The sequence below is a fragment of the Orbicella faveolata genome, unplaced genomic scaffold (assembly GCF_042242905.1).
Source record: "Orbicella faveolata isolate gen_17 unplaced genomic scaffold, um_ofav_v1 contig_25, whole genome shotgun sequence".
Lineage (NCBI taxonomy): Eukaryota > Metazoa > Cnidaria > Anthozoa > Scleractinia > Merulinidae > Orbicella > Orbicella faveolata.
In genome coordinates, this window is record NW_028301553.1 from 25,348,473 (window position 1) to 25,375,287 (window position 26,815).

General features: G+C 39.2%; 1 protein-coding gene across 1 annotated transcript in view; it reads left to right on the plus strand.

Moving 5' to 3' along the window:
• Nucleotides 1–4,625: 4,625 nt before the first annotated feature.
• The window catches only part of LOC110067564 (uncharacterized), a 40,574-nt gene continuing 18,384 nt past the window's right edge, over nt 4,626–26,815 (plus strand). Inside the window, exons 1-17 of the mRNA XM_089295037.1 lie at nt 4,626–5,163; nt 5,293–5,423; nt 5,538–5,583; nt 9,211–9,239; nt 14,484–14,571; nt 16,013–16,095; nt 17,727–17,821; nt 17,966–18,065; nt 19,189–19,248; nt 20,781–20,820; nt 21,179–21,294; nt 21,526–21,622; nt 21,903–21,958; nt 22,760–22,873; nt 23,395–23,454; nt 25,749–25,850; nt 26,561–26,687. Coding sequence (XP_089151163.1) covers nt 5,103–5,163; nt 5,293–5,423; nt 5,538–5,583; nt 9,211–9,239; nt 14,484–14,571; nt 16,013–16,095; nt 17,727–17,821; nt 17,966–18,065; nt 19,189–19,248; nt 20,781–20,820; nt 21,179–21,294; nt 21,526–21,622; nt 21,903–21,958; nt 22,760–22,873; nt 23,395–23,454; nt 25,749–25,850; nt 26,561–26,687 — 1,405 coding nt within the window. The 5' untranslated portion in view covers nt 4,626–5,102. The remainder of the gene's footprint in view (nt 5,164–5,292; nt 5,424–5,537; nt 5,584–9,210; nt 9,240–14,483; nt 14,572–16,012; nt 16,096–17,726; nt 17,822–17,965; nt 18,066–19,188; nt 19,249–20,780; nt 20,821–21,178; nt 21,295–21,525; nt 21,623–21,902; nt 21,959–22,759; nt 22,874–23,394; nt 23,455–25,748; nt 25,851–26,560; nt 26,688–26,815) is intronic.

Sequence of the window (26,815 nt, forward strand, 5' to 3'; positions counted from 1 at the left end):
TATCGCGATAAAACGAGGGTAGAAATCACACCATCAACTCCCGCGAAATGCCGCGAAAACTGAAAAATCAAGGAAAAAGCTCCAACTTTATTAAGCCCGATTTTGACCTTTAAAACGGCGGGATTCACTTGGGTCTGCCGGACTTTTCTTTAGGTTCAACGATCTAACTAAAGTTTCACACAAAAATAATTCACAATACTGATCCTTGTTACCCCGCAAACGACCAAAAAATATCCATGTCAAGCCTGCGTGCTAAGCGAACGTTTTTATCATAGCATGATTTCCATTGACTAGTTTTGATGCGAAAAATGCTTAGCTGCACTTGAGACTTGACAAATAACTGGCCTAGTTATTACAGGGTCTTAGAGTAGCAGCTTTTCGAAAACGGTTTCCAAAGGGGAACCTTTTGAAAACGCTCCTTTTCTAGTGTGGATATGGTGAAAACGGCAAACTTGAGAAATTTGGAGGGGGTTTAAGGCCTTTCGAACAGATGATTTACAGAAATGAACCGTTGGGTACCCCTGTATCTATGGTTTTTATTTAGACCACACAAGGATGTGCAACTCATTACAAAGTTTCTTTTTTTCGGAACGTTTGAATGGCGGTAATTTGCATGCAATTTTCGGTCAAAATAATCTTATCTGGTAATCTTAAAGTACGTCCCGACAGCCTGATAATGAGCTTGTGGTTCACAGAAAAACGCTTTGTTTGATTACGCGAATGGCCAGAGGCGTCCGTTCAGTCTAAGTTCTGGTCTTTTTCTAAATTGTCTACAGCCAGTGTTAGATCTAAATATTGTTTCAGTTTCATTCTTTCTTTCCTCATTCGTGCATTTTGCAGTGCTATATTGATTGCACTGTAAGACAAAAATGCTAATCAGTGGCTAGCAAAATCGAAACAGCATGAATATGAAACTTTCTCTTACTTATCAAGTGTCTAGAAATTTAAAAGCTGTCTTTATACTTAAGCGTTACAGAAGAACTATAGAGTCTCTGTTGGCTCGATCAGATTAGCAGCAGAGATTTTTAATTTGCAGTCTGTCAAGATTGGCAACATGTTTATTCAGATAAAACAGAAGCATTTCCCAGACCAAACCTCAGAACGGAAACTGCGTTTTAACCGCAAATCGGTCATGTCAACAGAACGATTGATACTTTTGGCGAAAGTGCGTACAAAAGGGTGGTAAATTTAATGAACAAAACGACCCTCAAGCCAAGATTTGTCAAGACAAGAGCAAAGGGCACACCATGAATAGGCTTTCAGAATAAAATCATCCCCGATTTAGTCGTGTTTGATCATTGGGCTAAGAGATTAAAAAGTTTTCATGAATAAGGATTTTGAAGCCTTGTTGTTAGTCTTTATCTAATTATCATTTTGCAGTGAGGTCGCTGGAGTCATGTAGCGTTTTGGAGGAATACATGAAACTAGCTGTCTTTAAAGGAGAGTGAATAAATTTAACTTGAACGACGAGATCATAGGAAGGTGTTGCGAACGTAAGGCATTTTAGCTCTTAAAAAAGCCCTGACATAGCTAACAAAGAATTTATTGAATGTAGCGTGCATGCGAAGAATAAGCTGATCGTAGAATAAAGAGTCTGCGTGTTTGACTGGCAGGTCAGACAAGGAATGAGGTAATAAGTGGGAGCTAGTGAGTATATAGTCGGTTAAATACCTTTGTAACCAAAAGTCACTTGGGGAAAAAAAACCGCGCCCGCAAAGAAAAGAACTATTCCGTAGCTTTAAATTGGATGACTACACTTAAGCATTTCTTCCATGAGCTCTAAACGTTAGAACCAGTCGTTATATGACTGTTATGGTTAACTTCAGATGGGAAAGGTTAATTGTCGTGAGAATTTAAAATGAACTGTGTATTTTGAACCCACAATCTTTGTTATCTTGTGGGGACGTTCAGTATAATCTCGGCTCCATTAATCCCTACTTTTTCCAATTTGCAAATATAATTCGATATAATGATGCTAAATTTTAAAAACTGAAACTTAACGTAAGCACGCAACATCGAAGTGGGAAAAGGAGGGGCGGTGCGTGTACTAAGGATTTGGATATTGTGCCATTGTATCTAGCGAAAGTGAAACTGACGAAATTAGAACCGAGAGGCCATCAACTGAAATTAGCCTGTTCAGTCAAGCCCGCCACCCCTCCCCTCAGTCAACCCCCCCCCCCCCGCTTCCTTCACGTTGCTCTCGAAATAGCCGGACACCTGAACCAGGCTATCAATACACTCGCAAACTCTCTCTCTTAGCTTTTCTCCACCCCAGTTTCTGCATTCACCTTTGTTTTTGTGCCTCTTAACTTTGTCCTTGTGATTTAGTGCAGGTCGTGGAATGTTCATAAAAAGAGGCGGAAAGTGACATGTGTCGTAAAGTTGCAACTGATTAATTGGCTTCCAAATAGTACGTGGTCACAAAAAGCCGTTCGGTTGCGAACAGGTTCCCAACGAGCTCGAAAAAAATAATTCGGCGAGCGAAGCGAGCGGGGTTACTTTTACAAATCAATTATTACGTTTGGTTAATCTTCCATGTGGCTTTTCCTTATTCTAAACAATACGGTAGTACTGATGAACGCCAGTGGGAAGTCTCATTGCCAGTTTAGACTTCTGTACTTCGCGTGCAATTCACGGTGATCGAGCTAGAGAGTGGAACTACTGGAATTAAGCTTAAGTAAATTAGATTACCTCAAATACACAAAGGAAAAACACATATCTTCTTTGGTTTTGTGCGGATCAGAACTCTAAAGAAAGAGACACGAAAAGTAACGACGTTTACTGCTGGAGGGTATAGTCAACATGAGACAACTGATGGCGTCGATAAAATTTAAAATTAAAATTCAACATATATTTCATTTGCTGCATTATTTCACAGTTGTTGCTAGATTCATTCTTTTGGCGATCGGAGCAAAGCTCGATGTTTTTGAGATCGAGACGGACTCGAATTCTTGCTCACGAGAAATTCCCGTTGGCAGGGCCACCCATCCCGAGCTATGTATATTTCTTGATTACAGTCACAACTTCAATTGTTCTAGTGACAAACGTCCTCACCAAATACTTCCGTTGATATGATAATTCTAGGTTTTCCTTGACCAAATTTCCATCTGGAGGTTAGAGATCTATTTTCTTTGTCTGGCATTGCGGAAGCAGCTGCCGCACAAAACATTCCTCCCCGGAAGGGAAGCAAAACAACGCTGCTGAAACTTAATTAGTCACTTGTTCAGCCGGCCCTAAAAATAGTTTATTATTTACATGTTCGCCATTCTGCCAGAACAATTCGTCTGTACATATGGGTTTTCGATGGGCCTTAACCGACTGCTGAGAATATTGGACAAAATTTTAACAGTCGGCTGAGAAATAACGCGATTTTTTTAACAAACAGCTGAGATCTGGTCTGCAACATTTACTGTTAGCTGCGAAATGGGCTGCAACTGTAACTGATAGATGAGAAATCGCAAAAAATTAAACTGAAAACTGAGATTCCATCACACCCATCCACGCCCTCGACATTTGTAATGCAACTGGCCAATTTTCACACTTTTTTTTTTCTTTTGGGGAAATCTTATCATAAAAAGTATGCGAGTCGCACGAACACAAGAGCAGTAATCAACAAAAACTTGATGTGACTCAGTGTCAGCAACATGGCATCCTCATTCCAACATTTCCCATAACAGCGAATAATTTGTCCGAAAATCAAGTCATTATTTTGGGGTTTCCTGCTATCGACGCAGATTGATCGAGCTTATCGCCGAAAATAGATGTTACATCCTGAGAAAAAAAGAACGTTTTTCAGTTTTTCGATCACCTGTTGTTTCGTTTCGGCTGGGTACAGCCATCGAAAAGAAATCCTCCTCTTTCATGCTTTTTGCGAGGAGATGCAGAATGGTAACAAAGAGGAAATGCAACTTAGAAGCAATCAAGAGGTTCAGAAAAATACTCCAGATGCTGATTGTCGTCACAAATTGACCCGGGCACAAATTATGTAACTTGCTCGGCTAAACTAATAGTTCAGATATTGGGCGCCAGCTGAACAGTCCATCAGATATACTGCACCCGCGGTTACTCTCGACTAAAGTGATTCTAAAAAACTGATTTTTTTTCGGAGCAGTATAAGTCGATTGATTAGCTTACCTCGTTAAAAGGGATGGCTACATATGCAAATATTTTTCTTTTTTTTTTCTTCGACAAATTAGGTGTTTCCTAAAACACTGATCGGAAATTAAACCGAAACTAACTTGCGATTTGCTCATATTCTTAGAGATTTAGCACGTTTCAGAGAAGCTTAGGAACATGGCTACAATATAAGAAACACAATCGACCTTGGGACGTAGACCGGCTACAACGCACAGGAAGAGTACAGTATGGAAAACGTGTGTCTAAAAGACCCGTGTTCTTCTATGTAGTCTGACTTGCATTCCCTTTAGCTATTACTGAAATGTTGTTGCCAAAGCTCTCTCTCTCTCTCTTCTTTAATCTTCACTGGAGTTCAACTCTTAATGTCATAAATAAAAGCAAATTAGAACAGATGCCGGCGGATCTTTTGAGAAATTTGCTCCATGTGCAGTAGCGGTTCTTCCTATATTGCTAATAGCATTTTTGGAACGAGAACATTACGTTCTTCCGTAATCTAATATCGATTGTAAAACTGACGAACGTACAAAATCATAAATGTTCCCAGGTATATTCGATATTCAAAGTTGTCTATTTACTATTTCCGTCACTCGCTTCCCGCCCTCGTGTCGCAAAACCGGAAAAGATAGTGCTGTCAAAAAATCCCAACCAGCCAATCAGAATTCAACACTGAGTCACATGTAAAAACAGAACCAAACCATGCGAACATCCTGTCGAGCGGAAGCGATATGCGCGATCACACTGCTACTCTAGGTACACCATGAGTAAGTTGTAAACATTTTCCTTCAGGAAACGGTCTTGAGGGCATGTCCTCGATAAAATTCCAGCGCAGTGGTGCAAGATTTCTCAATGATGCGTAGTTGTTCGGGGTGGTTTTGCCGCGCTGACCTTGTTTCGTCCGTGTTTTCACCTCAATCATCAAGACAGGAAACTTCACGTGAATTTCGTTCCATTCAATTCGCTACCTCATGGCTGCCGTAGACGATGAATCACTTTTGATGGAAGAGGAAAAACTGCAGCATAATTCAAGTACGGAACAATTGTTTAATTCAACATGGCTTCTTTGCGGTCTTCTCTATTATCCCACTTGGTTTGTACATCTGATTAATTTGTGAAAACGCTTGGTGCACGTGTGTTAAGTGAAGTTGTCGATTCTAGTCCACAGGCAGTTAAAAGTTCTAAAAGACAAGATTTCGGACTTGAGCAAAACAAACTATGAATTGGAAAGGGAGGTTCGCTTCTTCGATCAGCGTATTGGACTTCTTATTAACCACAAGAAGGCTGTGGAAGTAAGTTATCGCAATTAGACGTGTGTTTGTAATGGTATGGGTCTGTCACTGTCATTGAACGTTAGTCATCGATTGTACCGCACTTACTCGCGTTCTTTCGATTCTCTTCCGTAGGAATTGGCAGATTTTTCTATTGAAGGAGAGCGAACCTTGAAAGTCGGTAAGGCGATATTACATCTCTAATACACGTATGAATATTTTATTTTAATGGAATATTTTTAAATGATTGTTTTGCGAGCGGAATCGTGACTCCTCGTGAACATTTGAGTGGAGTCCTTGTCTGCCAGCAGTCAATCCAATACTAATCTTGCCTGTCGTGCCCTTTGCCATAAGCTGATCATCCGCGGCAGTCGTGAAGGATTTTAAATTCTAAGCTTATGTCGCACATCCTTTAACAATTTTATCCTTAATAGTAATTGCTTGAAGAATGCAGTGAATTTCCTTTGCGCGCCCTACGACATCATGAACGGCTGAAAACCTTTGTAAATCAATTTGCTATGTGACGTTTCTTTCATACTGCGTTGATTTATGCTCTTTTATTAACAACTATCTACCCGTTCGACTATTTTTTGTTGGAATTTACCATGCAGAAATTTGTATACTTTTTGTTTATTAGGAAATTTTCTGAAGGAGTTCTTCTGTTAAATAAACACCCAGGCAAGTCGGCAGGGGTGTAGAGATGTGACCTCTTCAGTATCATAACAAATTCCTAGGTAATAGTCGTGGGAACTTGAATCAAACAACTGCAATACTTGTAAGAATTATAGAACATTTACCAGGTTATGCATTTGATCCAATTTCTGATGTCTGCAACCCTTAAAATATTCCATGGGGTCACAGGACCTCTCTGCGTGAGGTGTGGTTATTACCCCTGTAGATTAGGGTAGCTTGGTTATAGACACTGCACAGGTGTGCAGCAGACTGGATAGGTTCTGCTTGGAGGATTTAAGTAAACTCCCATGGCCATCAAACCAGATTTTCTTTCCCACACAATTTTGCAGTGCTTGTGTTGACAGTCAAGCAAATTGCAAATTTGATTCATGTAGAGTACATTAGCCCTGTAGGGATCATGTAACTCAGTCTTATAAAACAGTGTGCTGAGAAATTTCAGTCAGTAGTTAGTTGTCTGTTTTGTATTTCAGTCTTTTTTCTCTTATGAAGTTGTTCCACCTCAAGAACACAACAATTCAAAACTGCTCGTTTTGACAAGTTCCAGTTTCAATTTGACAACATCCTGTTTACCTTTTTCATGTAGAAACTGAAGTAATATTGCTTCATTTGAGGAGAAGTAATAAGAGGAGGGAAGTAATTATCAACTAAAATTAGTAAATAACATGTTGAGTTGACTTCACTAAACTTGCAACTACGTGTATGCTTCAAAATTGAAAATGCAAACCACAACTTGCGGAGCAGTTTTGAATTTTAGAGGGAAAAATCCAGTTTGGTGGATAAAGTTGAAAACAAGAAGATCTGTTAGATCTTATAACCGCGCTTTTAAAATTTAACTGTTTTCTTAGCACTACAGTCGCAACGCAGTGCTATAGACATCACAGCACTTGATCAACACAAACTGTATTATTGCACCATCAGTCGTAACCGGTGTGAAATCTCCGATGACATAATAGTCTTAATCTGGAACTTTCTTCGGGATATGTATGGGCATGAAGATACGAACACTATTAACAACAGCTTTCTTTCTTAAAAGTCACGATTAAATTAAATTGTTTTTTCCCTTGAGTAAAGGGCTAGCAAAGAAGTCACACAAGTCACATAATTCAAGAATTGCGTTATCCACGGCTATCTTTAGTACGGTGGTTATTTCCCTACCAATGACGTAATCCTTGCACATCTGACGAGTTCTTTGCTTGCCTTGCAAATATTTAATTTTCCTTCCGATCTATGAACTCACTGTGATGAAACAGCCAAAGAATTTACTTCATTTGCCTAAAACCACAAGAAATTCTCGATAAATTACAAATAAATTAATGAATGTCGCTTCTGGCGAAATAAACTTGCAAAGTAAACACGATCTTATTTGTCATGTAAGGTAAAGTCTGCATGCGAGCCAAGTGGCCCATCAGGCCAGAGCTTATCCCAGTTTCCGTAGCATGAAGCGACTAGGAGTATTTCTACTCCCCCCTGGATGGGATGCTAGTCCATTGCAGGGTTACCCCCAGCATTAAGTTCGCCGGTACCCATTTATACACCTGGGTGGAGAGAGGCACTGTGAGAGTAAAGTGTCTTGCCAAAGAACAAAACACAATGTCCCTGGCCAGGGCTCAAACCCGAACCGCTCAATCCGGAGACGAGCGCACTAACCATGAGGCCACCGTGGCTCCCATGTAGCGAAAGTGAAAACTGCAACGTCAAAGCATTCCATGGCTGACTTAATACCTTTTTGTAGCATATTTCTTATTCCCTTTAAATCCAACGCTTTGATAAATCGAAAAGAAAATATATTTTACCCACAAAAAAGAAAACAATATCCGTAAAATTGTCCGTGTATTTATGTTTTAACAGCTTCTGGCGGAAAAACATAACACGTTGCGTGACTCAAAATTTGGCCGAGCGGAGGTCTGCGTCTGGTCACTGACAAAAAAAAAAATAATAATAAACCCCGGGTAAACCTAGAACCGCGCTCGGCCCATGGCCGCGCGGTTAATAACTTTTACATTTTGTGAGAAGAACTTAAACCTGAAGCGAAATCTTCTGCCCACCTCCGAGGATTATCCCCTGAATTGCCTCATCATCACAACATTTAGGATATGGGCTATACCTCTGGAGGTCCCCCTCCTAGCTCTCCAATTCCCTGGCCTTGGTTTCTAGTGTTACCATAATTTTACTTGTTGTGTGGTACCAGAAATATTGTTACCCAACTGCTGTACAGTTATTATGGGGTCGCTTGAAATTCTGAAGGGGGTTGGTAGCAGGAAGGGGGGTGGGACAAGGATGTCCAAAACCAGCTAAACTGGAAATTCCATAGTATAGTAGTGAGCACAGGGTGTCACACTACGTCGTACGGTGGGGGGGGGGGGGGGGGGGGGTCTCTGGCACGGTTCACGAACAGGAAAAATAGAGGATCATGGATTACAGATGTAAACATTTAGTTTTTCCAAATCACGAAAATAGGCAAATGAGATATTCTTTTAATGACCTGTTCTTACACTAGAAAGAGTGTTTGAAGAAAGTAAAATTGTGAGAGGATGAGTCAAAGCTCCATATTGCAAAGTCACTCTCGACAGACAACTCTAACCATTTGGAGGGCTCGCATCTCAAAATAACATAGAATAGAGTGGTGAAGTCACAAATATCAGTTAATAATTTAACTTCTTCACGGGTCACGGAAAACCTTCAGGTCACAGATCAGGAAGAATAATTTCCTAAATTCACATTTCACAGAAAATAATATCATTCAGCTAATCACGCATCACGAGAATACCCTTGTTCAACCCTCATGAAGGAGTATGGATATTTTAAATTTGGAGCAACTGATTCCTTTCAGGTCATTGTCAATGATGAAATAACTGAAACAGTTAGTTCTTGGGGATCAAAGCAATAAGTTCAACTTGCAGATATAAGAGAACTATTTCAGTTGAAAATTAGGGAAATAGAATTTTGGGAAATAACAATTTTGATATGTCACATTTGTAATTTGGCAAATTGAATTAAAATTCTATGGGTTCATAAAGAAGATTTTGAAACCTGATTGGAAATTTTAACTCTTTTCCTTATCTTTTATCATTACCATTGTTAATAATCTCAGGTAAATATATTTTTCCCCTTTCAGAGGTAATAGACAATGACACACAGCAAGAGGTATGTTTAAATGTTTATTAATGTAGGGGCTGGGAGTGGTTACTCTATTTAAATAGATTTTTGGTTTTGGTCAGTCAAAGTTTCTTGTCAAATTAGTTGATTTGGTTTCTATAATCTAGCCTGCAGAACAGGCGCATTAGCAGGGCAGAGGGCGAAACACGATACATATGTTTGTATGCATGTATGTATACACGAGCGCGGAGTGCAACCACCAGCATGAAGCGCCAGACGAAAAAAATCTGCCTGTAGTCACATTGTTGTTAATGCTCTACTGCCCCCTTGAAATGATTGGCATGAAAGAATGAGAGAGAACAATAAGAATTCAATTTATTGGTGTGAAAAAAAAAATGTTTGAAGTAACCAATTTACAAATGTATACATGATGCAAAACAGTCAACAGACATGAACATCTAAATTTAGCTAAATTTAAATCATGTGGTACCAGAGCAAACAAAGGAGGTATAAACCTAAACGTGGAGCTCAGGAGACGAAAAGCTCAAACAAGTTCAGGATGCAAGAAATATAACTTTGAAGACACAGAGTGATCTCTAAGATTCTTGAAGTAACACTACAGCAGTATCTGGTGATGCTGTAACAAGCCACATAACTTGACACAGTTTTAATCTAACAACTGGGTCCCGCATCATAATATAAAAAGCAAGTAATCATCATAATCACCAACTTTGTCCCTTCAGCGCAAATAATTAAAGAGATACAACATACATTTCTGCAATAGAAATGAGGCAAGACAAACAACACTTAATAACTCGGCACCCGCTGCACCCGGCAAATTACAGAGGTGTCAAACTCTACAAAGCGATAGATAACAGCTGAAACCATGCAGAGTTTTGACCTCTAACAGTCCAATGGCTCTACTCTACTTTTAAAAAAATCCTCCTGATAACACAACAACATTAAGTGCCCTTCAGAAACAAGTGTGGAGCAAAGTAAAAGGTGGAGAGGCTGGTATTTATTAGAGCATGGCAAATGTAGAAATGTTACAAGCTGTAGAAGTCCATTTACATGTAGGCCTGTCACCCAATTTAACACACTTTGTTTTTTCTCGCGTCTGACGTCACATGGCTTAAAGCAACCAATCAGCAAAAACGGTTCGCCAGGCAAACAGTTGGAAGAGCATAAACAATGGTGACTACAGGTGGATTTTTTTTTGTCTCGTGCTCTGCTCTGCAATCGTGTATCGCATTTCGCTTTATGCCCCACTAATCCGCCCGCTCTGCAGGCTACTATAATCAAGTGTGTTTTTATGAGGTGGAGTAATTGGTTGACACTCAAACCCTAATCTGCAAGTCAAGGGACTGTTTTTTATAGGCCTCTAGCCTCTCCTGCTTGGTCAATCTGGCATGGTTGAACCTATCAGAGGCTGAGGTCCCAGCTGGACATCTTCTTGGGATCTTAAGCTTAGGATTCAAGATGTACCATGAGAATGAGGTGACATGTCCAGGGTATTGGTCCTCTTAAATTGGGTTATTCCAGAAAAAATACACACCCCCGTGACGGATGGCAAGCATTTTTGACCCCCCCCCCCCCCCCCACCCCGACTGGATTTCCCAGACTGCTAGAGCCCCCGTCCTGCCTGTATTTCCAAGCTTAAGGACCCCCGCTCCTGCCCGGATTTCCATTCTTTTTTTTAAAGACCCAAACTAGAAACAACAGGCAATAGAAAAGACGTAACATTTCATCCAAAAGATCCCTGTTTATTATAATTTAAAAGCTCCGTGAATTTTGCGGGTTAAATTTCAACATTTTGTAAATCAGATTATTCAAACGATCGTGTTTAACATTTGAGTGATCTGACACTCTCCTCGAAAACGCCATTTGCCTTTTTCTGTACCACAACAAATGTACAAGATGAGAAATTCGTAAGTTTTAACAATTATGTAAATGTAAGAAAAATTACTGCGAAGAAAGTCCTTAAGCCGATTATAAATAAAAACTATAATTTCAGTTTTCGGTGACAAAATGGCCTACATTGGCACGTGTTTACAAGATCAAGTTCCCGTTGTTAGGACTGTTAGTGTGACATTTACTTAAGCTTATTAAGAAAGCTTTTCAAACTAGACTAATTTAAATTTCATTACCTTTGTGGGTCTGTAGGTCAACTGGAATTCTTGCCTTTCTTTCAAGCATTCAAGTTTTCATGCGTAATGCCCATGTTCTGGCTTCTATAAACTTGTCTTTTACCATATCAATCGTAAGGCACAGATAATAAAGCGGAACCAGCCTAGATGAAACTTCTTAAAACTCTTGTAGATCCAACAAGGAATCTTCAATGTGAAATACTTAAAGAACTTAACAATGCCAAAGTATATATTATAAGTATGTTTGTTTGTAAACAAGTTCTGTTGTTGTGAAGTCATTTAGATTTCCAATGCTACAAGCAAATTCGTCACCACGATTTTACAGTTACACATCGTAAGAATTAAGAAAGAAATTATACCCAAATTGTGCATACGCATATTAGCCAGTAAAACAAGTTCTTAGGTTGCCTGAATAAAACAGAAAAGTACAACTGACTCTCAGCCTAATCGTCTTTTCATCCCATTTTTGAGGATGTTACAAAGCACAGGCACGGGTGGCCTGGGTACCGTAAAAATGTTCCAAGCGTTGCGTGCTCAGTCGATGGTGTTTTATCCGGTCATAAAGCTGCTGTTATGGTAACCAGTCATGACGCCCCCAAGATATAACGCCCCTGACATGACGCCCCCCAACTACAAGATGTAACGCCCCCTAAAAGACATAACACCCCCTACCATTAAGATATAATGCCCCCAATAGAAAGATAGTTACAAAACACCCCAGATCCAAACGAAAAACGATAAGCTTACGAACAATCAAAAATAATAAATATGTTTACATAAAAAATCAATTTTTATATCTTCATTTTCTGTAGTTTACTCTATTCGGTTGTTTCATGTTGTTGTTCCATGCATGTTGCTTGTTTGTTGTTTTTTTTTTGGTTTTATACTGACTTATTGCATCGCTCAATCCGTTCCATTGTTTTGGGCGCCATATTTGACTCAAAACTTGGCCCTAGTCTTTGCGCAGGTCAATATGAAAGAATGAGGCGTGTTGATGACGAAAATGATGAAAACAAAAACAAAAACAACATTAATCTACTTGAGTGACTTTGCAAATAAACTGAAGTCTCAATAATTATGGTCTGAATCGTAAACAAACGTTCTATTGAAGTTATATCGAGATACTGAACATACACGCATCAGATATAATCCAGCACTAACAATGTTTTAAGTTCAATTTAATTTATCACTAAACGGACATATTAAGCATACTAAATTATGCAGGATTTTGATTCGCTGTAGTTTGGTCAGTAATCATTAATTTTGGTCTCGTTCAGTGATTTTCATTGTTCACAATGGTGCAACCAAAAGGATGCTTTGTCAAATACGACCATTATTTTTACTTAGAGTCGAAATTGCATCAGTTAAATCAATAAATTATAAATCTGGCCTTCACAAGCTTTAATTTCATATGCGATACATGGCATATCATAGTAAAATGAACTGCATTTCAGAATCAACGATGACGATCGACAGCAACAACACGAGCCCTACATAACAACAAAGATGCTTTGTCAAGTGTGACCATTATTTTTACTTAGGGTCGAAATCACTTCAGTTAAATCAATGAGTTATAAATCTAGCCTGTATAACCTTCAATTTCATGTGCTATATAAGGTTTTTCATGGTGAAATCAACTCCATTCCACTTGACCAACCCACTTGACAACAAGATACTTTTATTTTCACTCTTACTATTGAGGCAGTAAATATAGCACCATTTCCATCTATTAATTATAAATCTCTATATCATAAGTTTTCATTCCATGTGCGAAACAAAACATGCTGTTACACTGTAAAAAATGAACTCCAACTCAACTCAGTGAATCAACTTTAATCATCAATCTATTTACAATGAGAACATAGCAAGAAGGGTGCCTTGTCAAGTGTGACTTATATTTTACTGCCTTTCCAGCAACAGACAAGTAATATGCATTAAGTTCAAGAGAAGTTGTTTTCATTTAACGTTACCTTTGTTAAATCCTAAATCCTTAAACACATTTCACTTAAGTTCTTAACTCAAGTTCGGGGGCATTATGTCTCATAGGGGGCGTTATGTCTTGTAGTTGGGGGGCGTCATGTCAGGAGTGTTATATCTTGGGGGCATCATAACCGTAAATCATTGTTATCCATTTATTGCGCTGGTTCTTCATGATTGAGGTAAAAACACTATAAACTGAAAGACTACAAGATTTCCCATGGCAAAGTTCTTTTTTTTAAGTAGTTAAAATATATCGATTGAGGGGTTAAAGTTAAAAGTGACCCCCGAGGAAGAATTTTTAGGTTCAGATCCCCCCCCTCTCACCCAGATTTCCCAAGCCATCAATCCCCCCTCCCATGAGAACTTCCAGTTTGCCATCTGTCGGGGGGGGGGGGGGGGGTATTTTTTCTGGAATAACCCATTGGTAGCTGTCAATTCAGTGACAAACTGGTCAACTGTGAATAGTGTGCTGGACTTGATTTCTGATAGCTGATGGTTTGAACCTTGATCTCTACCCTCTTGTTTCCTTCAGTTGACACTTCATCTGAAATGCTCCTCTAAACTCTGATGTACATGTTTATCAAATGCAAAGGTCTTACTTACTCAGGGGTGAATACTTTAGCCTTAATTGTGTCCTTATAGTATGGATTGCATGCTGTTACATCTAAACAGAAAATATATTGGGCTGATTTTTTCCAAGTGTGGCTCCTAACAAGCGATTTGGCCACATTTGATTTGTCAATATTCTAACATGGTTCCAAGATGTGCAGGACAAACATCTGTATTTGTTGGTGTTTTCTTTGTATTCAAGTTTTTTGGTGGAATTGAGGGACAAAAGAAACTTAACAAATTTACCATATCCTCCTGAAAGCGTCAGAGCCATGTTAAGATTTTGATACATCAAATGTAACATATTGGTCAGTCAATAAGAGTTTTGTTATGTATGACTTATCATTTGGCCCAATTGTTGGACTGGAAATATTTAGCATTCTCATTGTTTTTAAGTCATTTAATTTGAAATGAACACTGGCTGAGGAAGCTTGGAAACAATGCATGCTGGGAGATATCCAGTAACATTACTCCTAGATGTACATGTCCACCCATAGTTTTTTCCCTTAAAAGAAATCATAATTTTTGTTTAGTTATCTTTTTTATCATCATACAGAAATATGGAAATCTGTTTTTTCTCCTCCAAACGGAGGCTAACTACCTAGCACAGCTGACAAGGATTGTTTCGCTAGCAGAGATTGACAGTGAGTGAGTCTTTTGATTTGATAGCAGTTACTGGCCAACAGATTTGACTCCGAACTAGACAACTGCGTTTTTCTAGCAGATGTTATGCATCTATCAATGTTAAGCCTGAGGTGGCATGGGGTTTGTGGGGCACTTGACCCTTCAGAAGAATTTTTGGCCAAAATCCCCACTGTAGGGCCCGAAAAAATGTGTAAAATCAGATCAAATTTCCCACCTTAGCAAAGCACTGTAGTGTGTTGCTCCGCAGGTGTCTATTCATTTCAAGAGAGGTATGCACTGTAATTTCTTGGTGTCAATGGATGGAAAATATTTGAATTCCAATTCTTGATTGTCTGACAAAAAGCGAGGCTATAAACTGAAAATCCATGCCATCTCTACAAAGAGAGGAATTGCATCAATTTTTATTGAAAGTGAGTAGTAAGAGGTAGTTGTTTTATTTATTGAAAACAAGTGCTTACCTCCAAAACACCTTATTTCAAGATATCTCAACTGAGCTCATGTGATGATGTGATTAGGTGTCATTCCTCCTTGCAAAAAAATCAACCGTTCCCACTCCGGTATCCAGACTCGCAGTCAAATTCCAGTGGCTGGGGATGGCAATTGAAGTCAAATACCCCACATATGTCTGGGTTCCCCCGCCCAATTGGGCTTAACATTGGTAAGGTTAGGTAAAATCCTAATTTAGACAAGGTATTTCCTTCAGGACTTAACAATATTATATTAAATTAATCTAACTACCTAACTAATAAATCACTAATAACTACTGCAATAAGAGAAATGATAAAAAAAAAACCTGCTTTACAAGGAAGCCCTGTATAAAAGCAAAATAAAACTTACATAAGATTACCATCAAAATCATAATTCTTCAACTTAGATTTAAATTCATCAAGAGAGGGTGACTGACGAATATCCAAGGGTAGACTATTCCACAGTACAGCTCCGCTGTAGGACAGACTCCTTTTACAATAATTAGTGCAGGGCTGTGGAATGGCAAGGGAACAGTCACTATCTCTTAAGTTATAGGTTAAGATATCGGAACGGAAGACAAAGTGCAAACTAAGATAGTCCGGAACCATATTATTGATATTGATAGACGCATTAGTTGACTAGCACTTTGAAAGGATTCTACTTCAAGTAACAAGCCACTGGGAGAATTCCATTGACCTTCCCCAGTTGACATATCCAGCAAGAGTGACTACAAGTCAACATAACTGGAGAATATAACAGAGGGAAAGGCAGGGAAAGTTCTTCCCCGGAACAAAATTGCCACAGGACAGTGAAAAAAGCAACACTTTCATCCAAACCTAACTTGTGCCTGGAACAGTCGAGTAGTGTTAAGAGGACAGCCTGCTAGCTGGCCAAGAAGGAACTCTCTCACTTGGTTTAAAGGATGTTTGACTCAAAAGGGTGTTTGACTCTAATATTGTGTTTTGTATTTAGACCTATTACAGCCTGTCTTATTCTCATTATATGGCAATCAGTATGAGCTTAGAGAAGAACATCTATTACTCACTTTGTTCCAGGTAAACTTTTCTCTGTGCTTTTATAGTAGAATTTGACTACTAGTGTTAACACTAATTGATACAAATGCAATCTGATTGGCTGATGAGCTGTTGCACACTATCAGCTGTTAGTGCACACTGGCTGGAGGTCATCTACTTTCGGGAGCATTTTCTCATTTCTTCAAAGTGTCCGAGTATGATTGAGAAATATTATTGGACAAAATGATTTTAAGATAAACAAATTTAATTCCTCGAAGGCTAAAAGAACAACATTCACCATTATGCATAAATAAATGTTAAAGTTTTTGATGAAAATGAAACAAAAATGAACTGATGACTGATGATCCAGCATGCACAACTACAATTTAAAATGATGGTGTTACAATTTTGGTTAAGGTGGCTCGTACCAGTTTTCAGGTTTTTGATGGCTCATACCTTTGTAAGAATAGAGCAAAAAGGTAGACCAGGGCCACTGTAATATTTTTGTAGGTTTGGATTATATAATTTATACCTGACCTAAAACAGCTGTTATTTTATTGTCACCAGTTACCATGGCAAAATTCCAAGGGGATTTTCCACACCTGGTTTTTCGCTTATATCACTAATAACTAAAACATTAACCCAGTGACCCCGAGTTTTTTTTAGCCAATAGCTTTTAGCATCTGAAAATGAAAATGCACAACAATTTTAAAATAATTTTACGGAGCCAATTTCTTATAAACTTGGAAAAACAACAATTTGCACAAAGTGCAAATTTCTTTCTGTAGAATTTTTAAATTTTTTCTGACATTTCTTCTCAATAATAATATTATATTAATACAATAAAAAGAAGGGATCACTGGGCTTGCTTTCATGTAAAAGCCTTCGCAAGTTCAGTTATTCCCACGCATGTAGCAACGCATTCAAAAATCCAGACTTTATAAGATTAGCTGTTTTGACTACTGCTGACTGCTTTATGTGCCCATGCGGGAGAGCGGGCTCCGAACAGGCGTTTTGTTTTGTTTGCTGCTAAAACATCATTTACAGTTGTAGTTGTTGTTAAAGACAACCTCCTGGGCTTACTCTGTAGGATTTTTACACAAATTCTGAGTAGATTTCCTATGTTTTGCAAGTCCTTTACACGTTCCCAGTGGCTGTCACGATCAATCAAGTTGTCTTTGAAATTTGGGAAACATTGAATTCCCGAAACAATTTTTCTTAAATACACAGAATTGACTAAAGTTGTTCTAGCAGGTGAAGCCTCCTTTATATACGAATTTCGTTTCCAACAGTACAAAGGTGACCTTACTTGAAAAAAGCCGCACGCCACCATATTTGTTTTTGTCTTTCAAGTTTTAAATCTCGCGCCTCTATCGTACGTGTTACTCACGCATGACGCACGATGCACGATAGTGATCTACTGTCCGCACGAGAAAACTGGTACCAGCCACCTTAAGTGTTAACTTTAGTAATGTGCAGAAATATTAGTATTGGAAATCAGCAAAAGAAAATCTAATCAATTAACTATTTTAGAACAATGAACAGCATTACATTATTTGTGCTCAATTTTTGTAAGGTGATACTTTAACTGATGAGGCTGAATGCCTCATAGAAGTCAAGAATGAATAGTGTCTTGATTGCGTGTTATGTTTGTTGCTTTTTCTTTTTTTCAGCTGGCTCTGAAATATGAGGTTAATGAGTCTGAGACATTTAACAGCCTCCTTCGAGCAAATACTGCCATCACAAGAATGATGACAACATACACAAGGTAATTTAAGTTTCTTTTGGACCCACTGTTATGACTACAAGTCAATCTTCTGAGTCTTGGAGCAATACATATGATATGAAAAGTCCACATTCAAGGGAATTATGTACATCAATAGGTTTTTTTTTTCTACTATTGTTATTATAGAAGAGGGCCAGGTCAGGAATACCTTAAATCAACTCTTGGACCATGTATTGGTCATGTTGTTGACCGGGACAAGCTGGTACTTGAAATCAATCCTCTGAAGGTGAGAAATTCCACTCATTTCATAACAGGTAAAGGTTAAGTCATCATCAGGCCAAACAGCCCATTCAGCCAGAGCTTTTACTGGTTTCTGTAGCATTAAACGGCTAGGAGTATTTTTGAATGGGTTGGTAGTTCATTGCAGGGTTACCCTCAGCATTAAATTCACTGGTACACATTTATACGCCTGAGTAGTGAGAGGCACTGTGAGAGTAAAGTGTCTTGCCCAAGAATGCAACACATGCAATGACCCTGGCCAGGGTTTGAACCCAGACCACTCTACACAGAGTCCAGCATGCTAACTGGTAGGCTTCCACTTCATTTCATAATAAATGCCTTCCAATAATCTGTAGCTTTGAACCCTGACCAAGACTGTCGTGTTGAGTTCTGCCCATGATACTTTTCTCTGCGTTGACTGTATGCTAAGTAATTATGGGTACTAGTAGATTGCAGGAAAATGCCGAATGTATGCAGGGGTCACCTGTGATAGAATGTAGTTTTCCATCTGTTGAGGGGGGGGGAGGGGGGACAGGGCGGGTCAATTACTACTGACAACTCTCGTAAGGCATACGCCACTATAAGGTAGACATCTCTCTTTGATGGAGGACACAGTTGTCTCGCTGGTTCAGACTGAATTTCACCTGTTTCTCTGTTAGTGAACTTTCTCTAAGGCAGACACCTCTCCTAAGGGCACAGCCCAGGATCTGCTCCCAAGGGAGAGTTTATTGTAGTACTACACTGTAGGGGGAGTTTAGGGGGATGGATGGAGGGAGGTAGGGACAGTGGCTTCATGACTAGTATGTTCAGCATTCTGGATAGAGATGTCTGGGTTCAAGAACTGAGCAAGGTTTGTTTGTTCTTACAATACCCTCTGTTCACTCACAGGTAAGAATTGGTACCAGCCAACTGGTAGAACAATCTAGCATCCCATTTCACGGAGGAGGGGTGGTAATACTCCAGTAGTTACTTCATGCTACAGAAACCTGAATAAAGTGATGGCACTGTGGAGCTACTTGGCTCCTGTAATTCTTGGGACTGAAGAGGATAAACTTCATTAACATCCACATGGACCACTTCCTTAATTAGCCACATTGAAGAAGCTCAAAGAAGTTTTCTTTTTACTTCAGGTTTTTGCTGAAATCTATGGTACATTAGCCGACTCCTCTGGACAGTTGACCATGGAGCGAGTATGTTTTAATGTTTTGCTATACTTTGAGATAATAATGATATGCAGGAGGTAAGGAACCTAGAGGTAAAAAACAGACAGGGAAGCATGAATGAACCTTAAATTAACACCCCTGTGATAGCCCATTGGCAACTTTGAACCCCCACCCTACCCCACCTCAGAAGTTTGGACCTCTTCACCCCAGGGAGATAGATCCAGTCTCGCACGCTATTAATGAAAATTATTTTCTCAATAGGCCTTATATTAGCTACATTGAAAGCAGCAAGTTGGGTTTCATCTCCCTCGCAAGTGATCAGTGTGAAAGAATGGGAAGCAGTATTCCCTGACTGTGACAACTGGGCTACCACAAAGGATCTCTTCTCTTATCCCCTTTCCTTCTTGATGTAGCTTAGGGCATTCACAGTTCTCCTTCACTTGTCTCGATCCTGGGTTTTGAGTTTCATTTCGTTCTACTGCAATCCTATCTGCTACAGTTTTTGTTCACAGACCTCCTCCAGTTGTTTTTAGGCCTTCCATGTTTTTGTTCTCGTGCGAGTTCCAGAAGAGGACCTGCCTGGTAACATTAGCATGTTGTTTTCCTAGTGTAGGGCCAATCCATTTCCACTTCCTTCTTCTTATTTGAGTTAGCATCCTAATCTGTTGGACCCTCCCAGCTTCAAACATGGTCGTACTGTTCCATGTCCCAAGCTTAGTGATAGTACTGGGCATGAGCAGTGGTTTTGACCTTGCAGCATCCATGTTGTGGGTTTGACTGCACGGTGTCATTTCAGTTCCATGTCAGTTGTCTCCTCTTTGACCTGAGACTGGTTGAACAGTATGAATTCCTGTGCATGTTTCTGTAACCAGAAGAGTTTTATTAGAGTAAGCAGTTTGCCTTTGTGGAGGCATGGTGACCTCATGGTTAGTGTGCTCATCTCCAGAGCGAATGGTCCGGGTTCGAGCCCTGGCCAGAGACATTGCGTTGTGTTCTTGACTTTACTCTCACATTGCCTCTCTCCACCCAGTTATATAAATGGTTACCGGCATACTTAGTGCTGGGGGTAACACTGTGATGGACTAGCATCCCGTCCAGGGAGGAGTAGAAATACTCCTAATCACTTCCTGTTACAGAAACCATGATACGCTTTGGCCTGATGGGTCACTTGGCTCACATGCAGACTTTACCTTAGGCAGCGATCTACTTCTCAACCTCCACCTTGGGGTCCAGAGTTTTTCTGTCAGGATTTCCTTCCCTTAGCCACTGTGATCCTGTTATTTGAAGGTGCCAGACACTCCTCTTTTGCTGTCATTGCTTTGCTGCATTTTAAGAAAAACTGTATTTAATTGCACTGTTTACCAGGGTAACAGTGAGGATGTGCAACACCTGACATGGTGGCAGAGAATGTTTGAGATGGTGGGCATTTCACCCTTTAACCCCAGCTCAATAAATGCCATCTAATATTTTTTTAACAGTGTCTTCCATAACATAGGATTTTTGATTGACAATGGCTTTTATTCAAACCAATTTTTTGATGATTATATCTGAATATTCAGGCCATGGATGACTCTGGTGTGCAAGCCACAATACAAGAACATATCCTTTTTGCACTCATTGACAAAGCAACCAACAGCCTTACTAACTAACTGCCTGTCTGACTTACTGACTAACTGGCTCATTGCTTGCTCATAGACTGGCACAATGACTGAGTGACCAATTAGAATTGCAGTCTTGCTTGCTTTTTCTGCTTCATTGCTTGATTGACCAATTAACTGACTGACTGACAGATGGATGGATGGATGAAGTGACAGACTGATGTACTATTGTACGGACAGTGGGACGGATGGACAGAAATCTTAACAAACCCTTTTTGCTTACGGAGATAGTTCCCACCACTCTTCAAAGTTAAAGAAGTAAACATTTAATTACATTTAGTCTCCTTAATATATTCCAAGCAGTACTCAGCTTCAGACAATGGCATTAGAATTTGTTTCTGCAATCACAAATTCACTCCATGAAGTGCCTTATGGCATCAGATGGCTGTGCAGTACTATTGTTTGTTTAGTCAAGGTGAGAATAAATAAAATTGGTGATCCTCTAATTTGCAATTAAATTACATGGCCTGCATCACTTTAATGTAAAATGCTATGTTTTATGCTACATATATTTTGTTTTGAAATCAGAATTCCATGATGTTATCGTCACAAACAACACATTATGCATATCGGACAGACTATTGATTGTCACAGGTGGGACAACTTGTTTCTAACTTTTTGTTACTTTTTTTCCATTTTCTTGTAGGAGAAATATCCTGATGTTTCTGACACAAATATCACTTCCCTGATTGGTGGATTTTTTCTCCTGCGATTCTTAAATCCAGCAATAGTCACACCTCACGGTATGAGCCAATATTTAAGATTTTGAAATTATGCAATTTGATGGAGGCAGAAGGAATGGTCCCATCTGGGGGGGAGTAGAAATACTCTAGCGGCTTAATGCTAAGCACACCAGAGAGAAGCACCAGGCTGATGCACTAGTGAGCTCAAACACTGACTTAACGTACCTTTTAGTTAACTTCTGTGGTTTAAAACCCAGCATGAGAGAGGTAGAAGTATTTTCTGGAGCAAAGCAAAATTATAAAACAGTGACTCATATACAGTGTTTTGTCTTTTCTGTAGCCTTTATGTTGGTCGGTAAACCTCCAAGCCAGTGTGCACGGAGAAATCTAACATTGGTAAGTCATCATGTCTTAAGGTTGATCTCCAAGTAAGTTCCTGTAGCCTGATTGAAGACACAACCTTGAGGAAGTTGCAAAAAATGTCTGTAAAATATTAGAACTTGGTGATAGTCATTCAAGCATGTGCATTTGTTTTCAGGCTTTATTTTTGCAACTGCCCAAATGGAGTAAATCAATGCAATGATCTTGAAATCAATCTACTAGGACCCATAACAGCTCAGTGTACAGTGCCAAGTTTGATTTGCTTTGTGATGATGGTCTGGATATCACGACAGACAACAGATTTGTCCGTGTTTTATAATGATGGGATCTAATAACAACTTGCTGAAGGTGGCTCAAGATTAATTCTACACCCACCTAACCTGGGAAATGAATTAATGCAGTGAGAAGGGGCCAGACTGCTAACATTGGGGACTACATAAATTAGGAGATGATCTCAGAAATTACATACCAGGGGACCAAAGCAATAGCTTAAGAGCGAGAGAGAGAGAGCGACCCTGTATGCTAAGTACGACAGCCTAAAGAAGTGTGGATGTATGCCCCTTTCTTTCTTGGAAAAAGTTTATCTCTAAATGTGTCTAAATAAGATGAACCATTTGAAATTTTAAACTTGAGTGAGAGAATTGAAGTTTCCTGAGATGAAAATGGGGTCTGAGGTTTGAGGTGGGGAAGAGCTGTGTTCACATTGCACTCCCTCCTCTCCTAAATCTAGTCCTGTACATCCCTTACTCTCTTTGAAAAGTGGTGTTAGGCATCGAAAACCCTCCACTGATTATTTTTTTATACTCTGCTTTACAGATAGCAAAACTGTTACAGAGCATGGCTAACCGACATGTAGTAAGAAGTCATTTCAAGGAAGAATATATGCAGCCTCTGCAGTCATTTGCAATGGCGCACGTTGATGATGTACAGGTGAGGGTATCCTGTCAAGTAGAAAGAAATATTTGTGGACATTCATGTCTGTTTGGGATTTGTAAGAGAACAGTTTCCAGAGAAAATTGAAGTTGCTTGCCTCATGCCTGCTATCTAACTACTATTTCTAGACCTGTGTAATTCATGAAGACATAGTTAATAGAGGGAAATGGTTATGAAACCTGGCAAATATCAAAGGAGTAAACAAAGATGCTGTTAGGTTTATGTTGGAAGGTCTGTGAACATGCACAATCTTTTGTTTTTGCACTCATACACTATGCACGAATTACTTAACCAAAACATTTCTATTGGTTAGTTCCTTGGTCAGAACTAAACAACTATTGTGTTTTGTGCACAGTCAAGGCCGAACAAACAAACAAAAACATACAACAAAGAAGTCTTTTGGGTTTTGTAACCACTCCCCTCTGTTAGCTATTATTAAGAGTTCCAATTTCACAGGGACTGTTAAGATTTTGAATGAAAGTTATGCTGATTTTTTTTTTTTTTTTTTTTTTTTGCAGAATTTTTTGACACACTTATTTAAATTTACTGAAATTAAAGATTTTTACGAAACTTTAGAGGTAAGTCTTCGTTCAATCTCTTGTCGTAGCGATGTAGTTACATATACTGTACAGCATTTATCTCCAAGAACTAGTATTAATCCTTTTCTTCCCCTTACCTTTTAGTAATGAATTCAACTAGATAGATAATGAGAATAAATATGCTAATCACTAATTCAGTAAAAGGTCTTTATTTAGTTCCAAAATCTCCCAAATGAATAATAGAAAATGCATGAGGTAAATATGGATAATTTTCACTCTGATATTGAGACTAAGGCCCAGTTCAGATGCCAAACCTTTCACGAGCCAAACCTAGCTAATACATTGAATTAAGTACATGAAAAGTTCAGCATCTGAATCAATTAAGAATGGCTATTTGAATTTGGAATGGCTCAGCCGTTCTCCCCGCCTAGCTCAGCAGGGAATTTCGGCTTTGGAACAGCTTTGATTCAGAATTCGAATCATGTGCCGAACCTAATGCATAACTCAATATAACGTATTTATACCAGCAGTTTTACGCTTTGTCTGAAAACGGCTGACATTTTGATGTGTTTTGGTTCAAACTAAATTAAGTTCAACGTCTGAATCAATAGACATACTTTTAATAATTTGGGTCGGTCCAAATTAGAAGCCAGTCAGAAGCCAGTCACAATGTTATGTGAACAAAACAGTGAATGAATAAAAATGAGAACATCATGCAGCTGGGGAATAATTTGTGTGACCAGGTTGCAGTAATTGTTTTGGTTTTGTATCTGGTTAGTAAGAGGTGATAGGTGTTTTTCAGACCAAAAACCAAGGCTGCCCACTTAATAAATATAGGTTATTGACCAAGTGTGAGGTCAAGATGGCTGGATATTGGCCAAGTGATTTTTTTGCGAGTTGTGGACCGAGATGGAGTCAAGACCCATAAACACGCAAAAAAAGCATCAAGGCCAACATCCAGCTGTCTTGTCCGACCAAGCTTGGTCACTAAAGGATTTATCATATGGAAAATAAAACACTATTTCCCATTGGACAAAGCGAGTAATCCCGAGGCAGCAAGATAGCATTATCTTGCCCACTTGGGTAGCCAATCACAGCGCAGGATTCTTTCCATCATGCCCACTCAAGGAGCTATCCATATAATAATTATAATTGCTGCGGAGCGAGCGTAGCGAGCGAGCAGCAACATAATCAGGATTTAAGAAGAATATGTGGAAGGGAGCACGAATTCTCGAATTCATCGCTTTTATCAGAATGCATTGCATTTAACCAGGGTGCACTGCGCCACTTTTTACCAAAGTGCATTGCGCCACGCTCAACACGACGATGTCACTCCATCTTTTCGCGTAGATTCCAGTGAGAAAGGTTTAATAGTGGTTATGTTTTGCTCTGATTTACCTGTATTTTAAGACAATGTGAAGGAGGTCGTGCTTGACTTTCACAAATCTTCCTTTTGTTCTTAATGTAGCATGTGAAAGTTTGTAAATCTGGACGATTAATTGTGACATCTTAATTATAAACTTAGTATGTCATTTCTTAGCAGTCTCGCCTCCTTGGTCGAATTCTTAAATGAAGAGAAATCGTCGTTACTAAAGCTTGTAGAATGATTAAACAAACGAAAACCGTAGAACACGCTAATTTCATAGATGCTGCGATCTATTCCTTTTCATCCAAACATGAATTTAAGTTAAAGCTTTAGCATTTTCACACATCGCGATGCACGCGTCCTCGACACAGTCTGTCAACATTCTAGAGATATTTAATGCATACCAGTACATAATCTTTAAGTTAGATTTCTGCTCCAACAATTTCCACATCTTTCGGTTTTCGCGATCTGGTAAAGGGGAGGTTGATGTGTATCGTTTTCTGTCCAAAAAAAGTTCAGATCACTATGTGCTTTCTTTTCCCGGCCCTTGTTACAGCTCACCATCGATGCGTCATCATGCATGAAGTTGATGCATACAGGGACAGATTTTAAGTTACACACCACGATTTGACACTACTTTAAGAATTGATGCATTCAAGGACAGATTTTAAGTTAGACACCACGATTTGACAATACTTCAGTTAAGAAATAAAGGTTATAGTAAATCTTGGAACGCGCAGATAGATGAATTACTGCGTTAAATATGTCACTATCAACAGAATGTGCCGCAGCAGTACTATCTTTTAGATACCCTAGTTTAAGTCTTCCTCATACAGTAGCAATATCCACTCAAGCTTACAAGTCACTTCAGATGTTTTTGTATGCCAGTTATTACTTGTGAATTATTATTACGTGACTGTTTAACCCAGTGTCATGTTCCTAATCTCATTGTCATTTTTACCTTTAGATTGAACAATATTTATCACTGTCAAAGGACATTAAAATTAAAATTACCCCAAATGAAATGTACAGAATTCATGAATTAATTATCGAGCATAAAGAAGAATTGGTGAGTTGATGTAGTCCACACTTGATGAGTTACTTGTATAATGGTAAAGATAAAGTTTAATAATCATAATACTCATTCTTTAATGTACATAACATGTATGTAAATCTGGTATCTACAGTGTTCTGCCAATGTGGCATACACATAACACTATATTTTTTCCCTGAGGTGGGGGGAGGGGGGCGGGGCACTGTACAAAGTTTTAGACGGAGGGCTTCTCCCCGAGGTCCAACCCCTTAACCTTTTGTATAACTTTTATCAAAAAAAGGTAGCCCTTTCACATACCTCCTTAAGAATGCTGCATCCCTTTTGTAAACCCTTGGAGCAAAGTATAAACAATATCACAGGAGAACATCAAGCATTACCAGAGGAGATGCTAACCAAAAAAAATAGTATTGTTTACTCAGTTCACATTGAGGCGGTAGTCAAGATGAGAGATTTCCCTTCCCTTTCATAGACCACAACTTATGAAATTCCTACCCTTTTATTTATGTGAACCTGAAAAATGTACCCCTTTTATGTGAAGCCTGAAAAATGTACCCCTTTTTTAGGTGGAGCCCCACGCCCCCCCCCCCTCCCCTCCCCATATCATTGTGGGGAGTACCCCTTCTGCCCAGGTATATTTCTTTTCCAGCTTGTTGTCTTATCTTTTTTATTCCAAAGGCAATTTACATGAATATGCATGTCGCTCACACCATATTCCTACATTGCAGGCTCTTACTGAGGATGATCCTCTGCATATAATTTTGGATGAGTTAGGACCCCCTGGAAAACAGTTGAGTTACAGTATGAACGCTACAATTTGTTTGAGCCTCACTAACAGATGGGATCATAGTAAAGGTAGGCTGTGCCACTGCCTGTGTGTGTTGGTCTGCCTTTGTGTGTTTGTCTGCCTGTGTATGTTTGTCTGCCTGTGTGTGTTTGTCTGCCTGTGTATGTTGGTCTGGCTGTGTGTGTTGGTCTGCCTG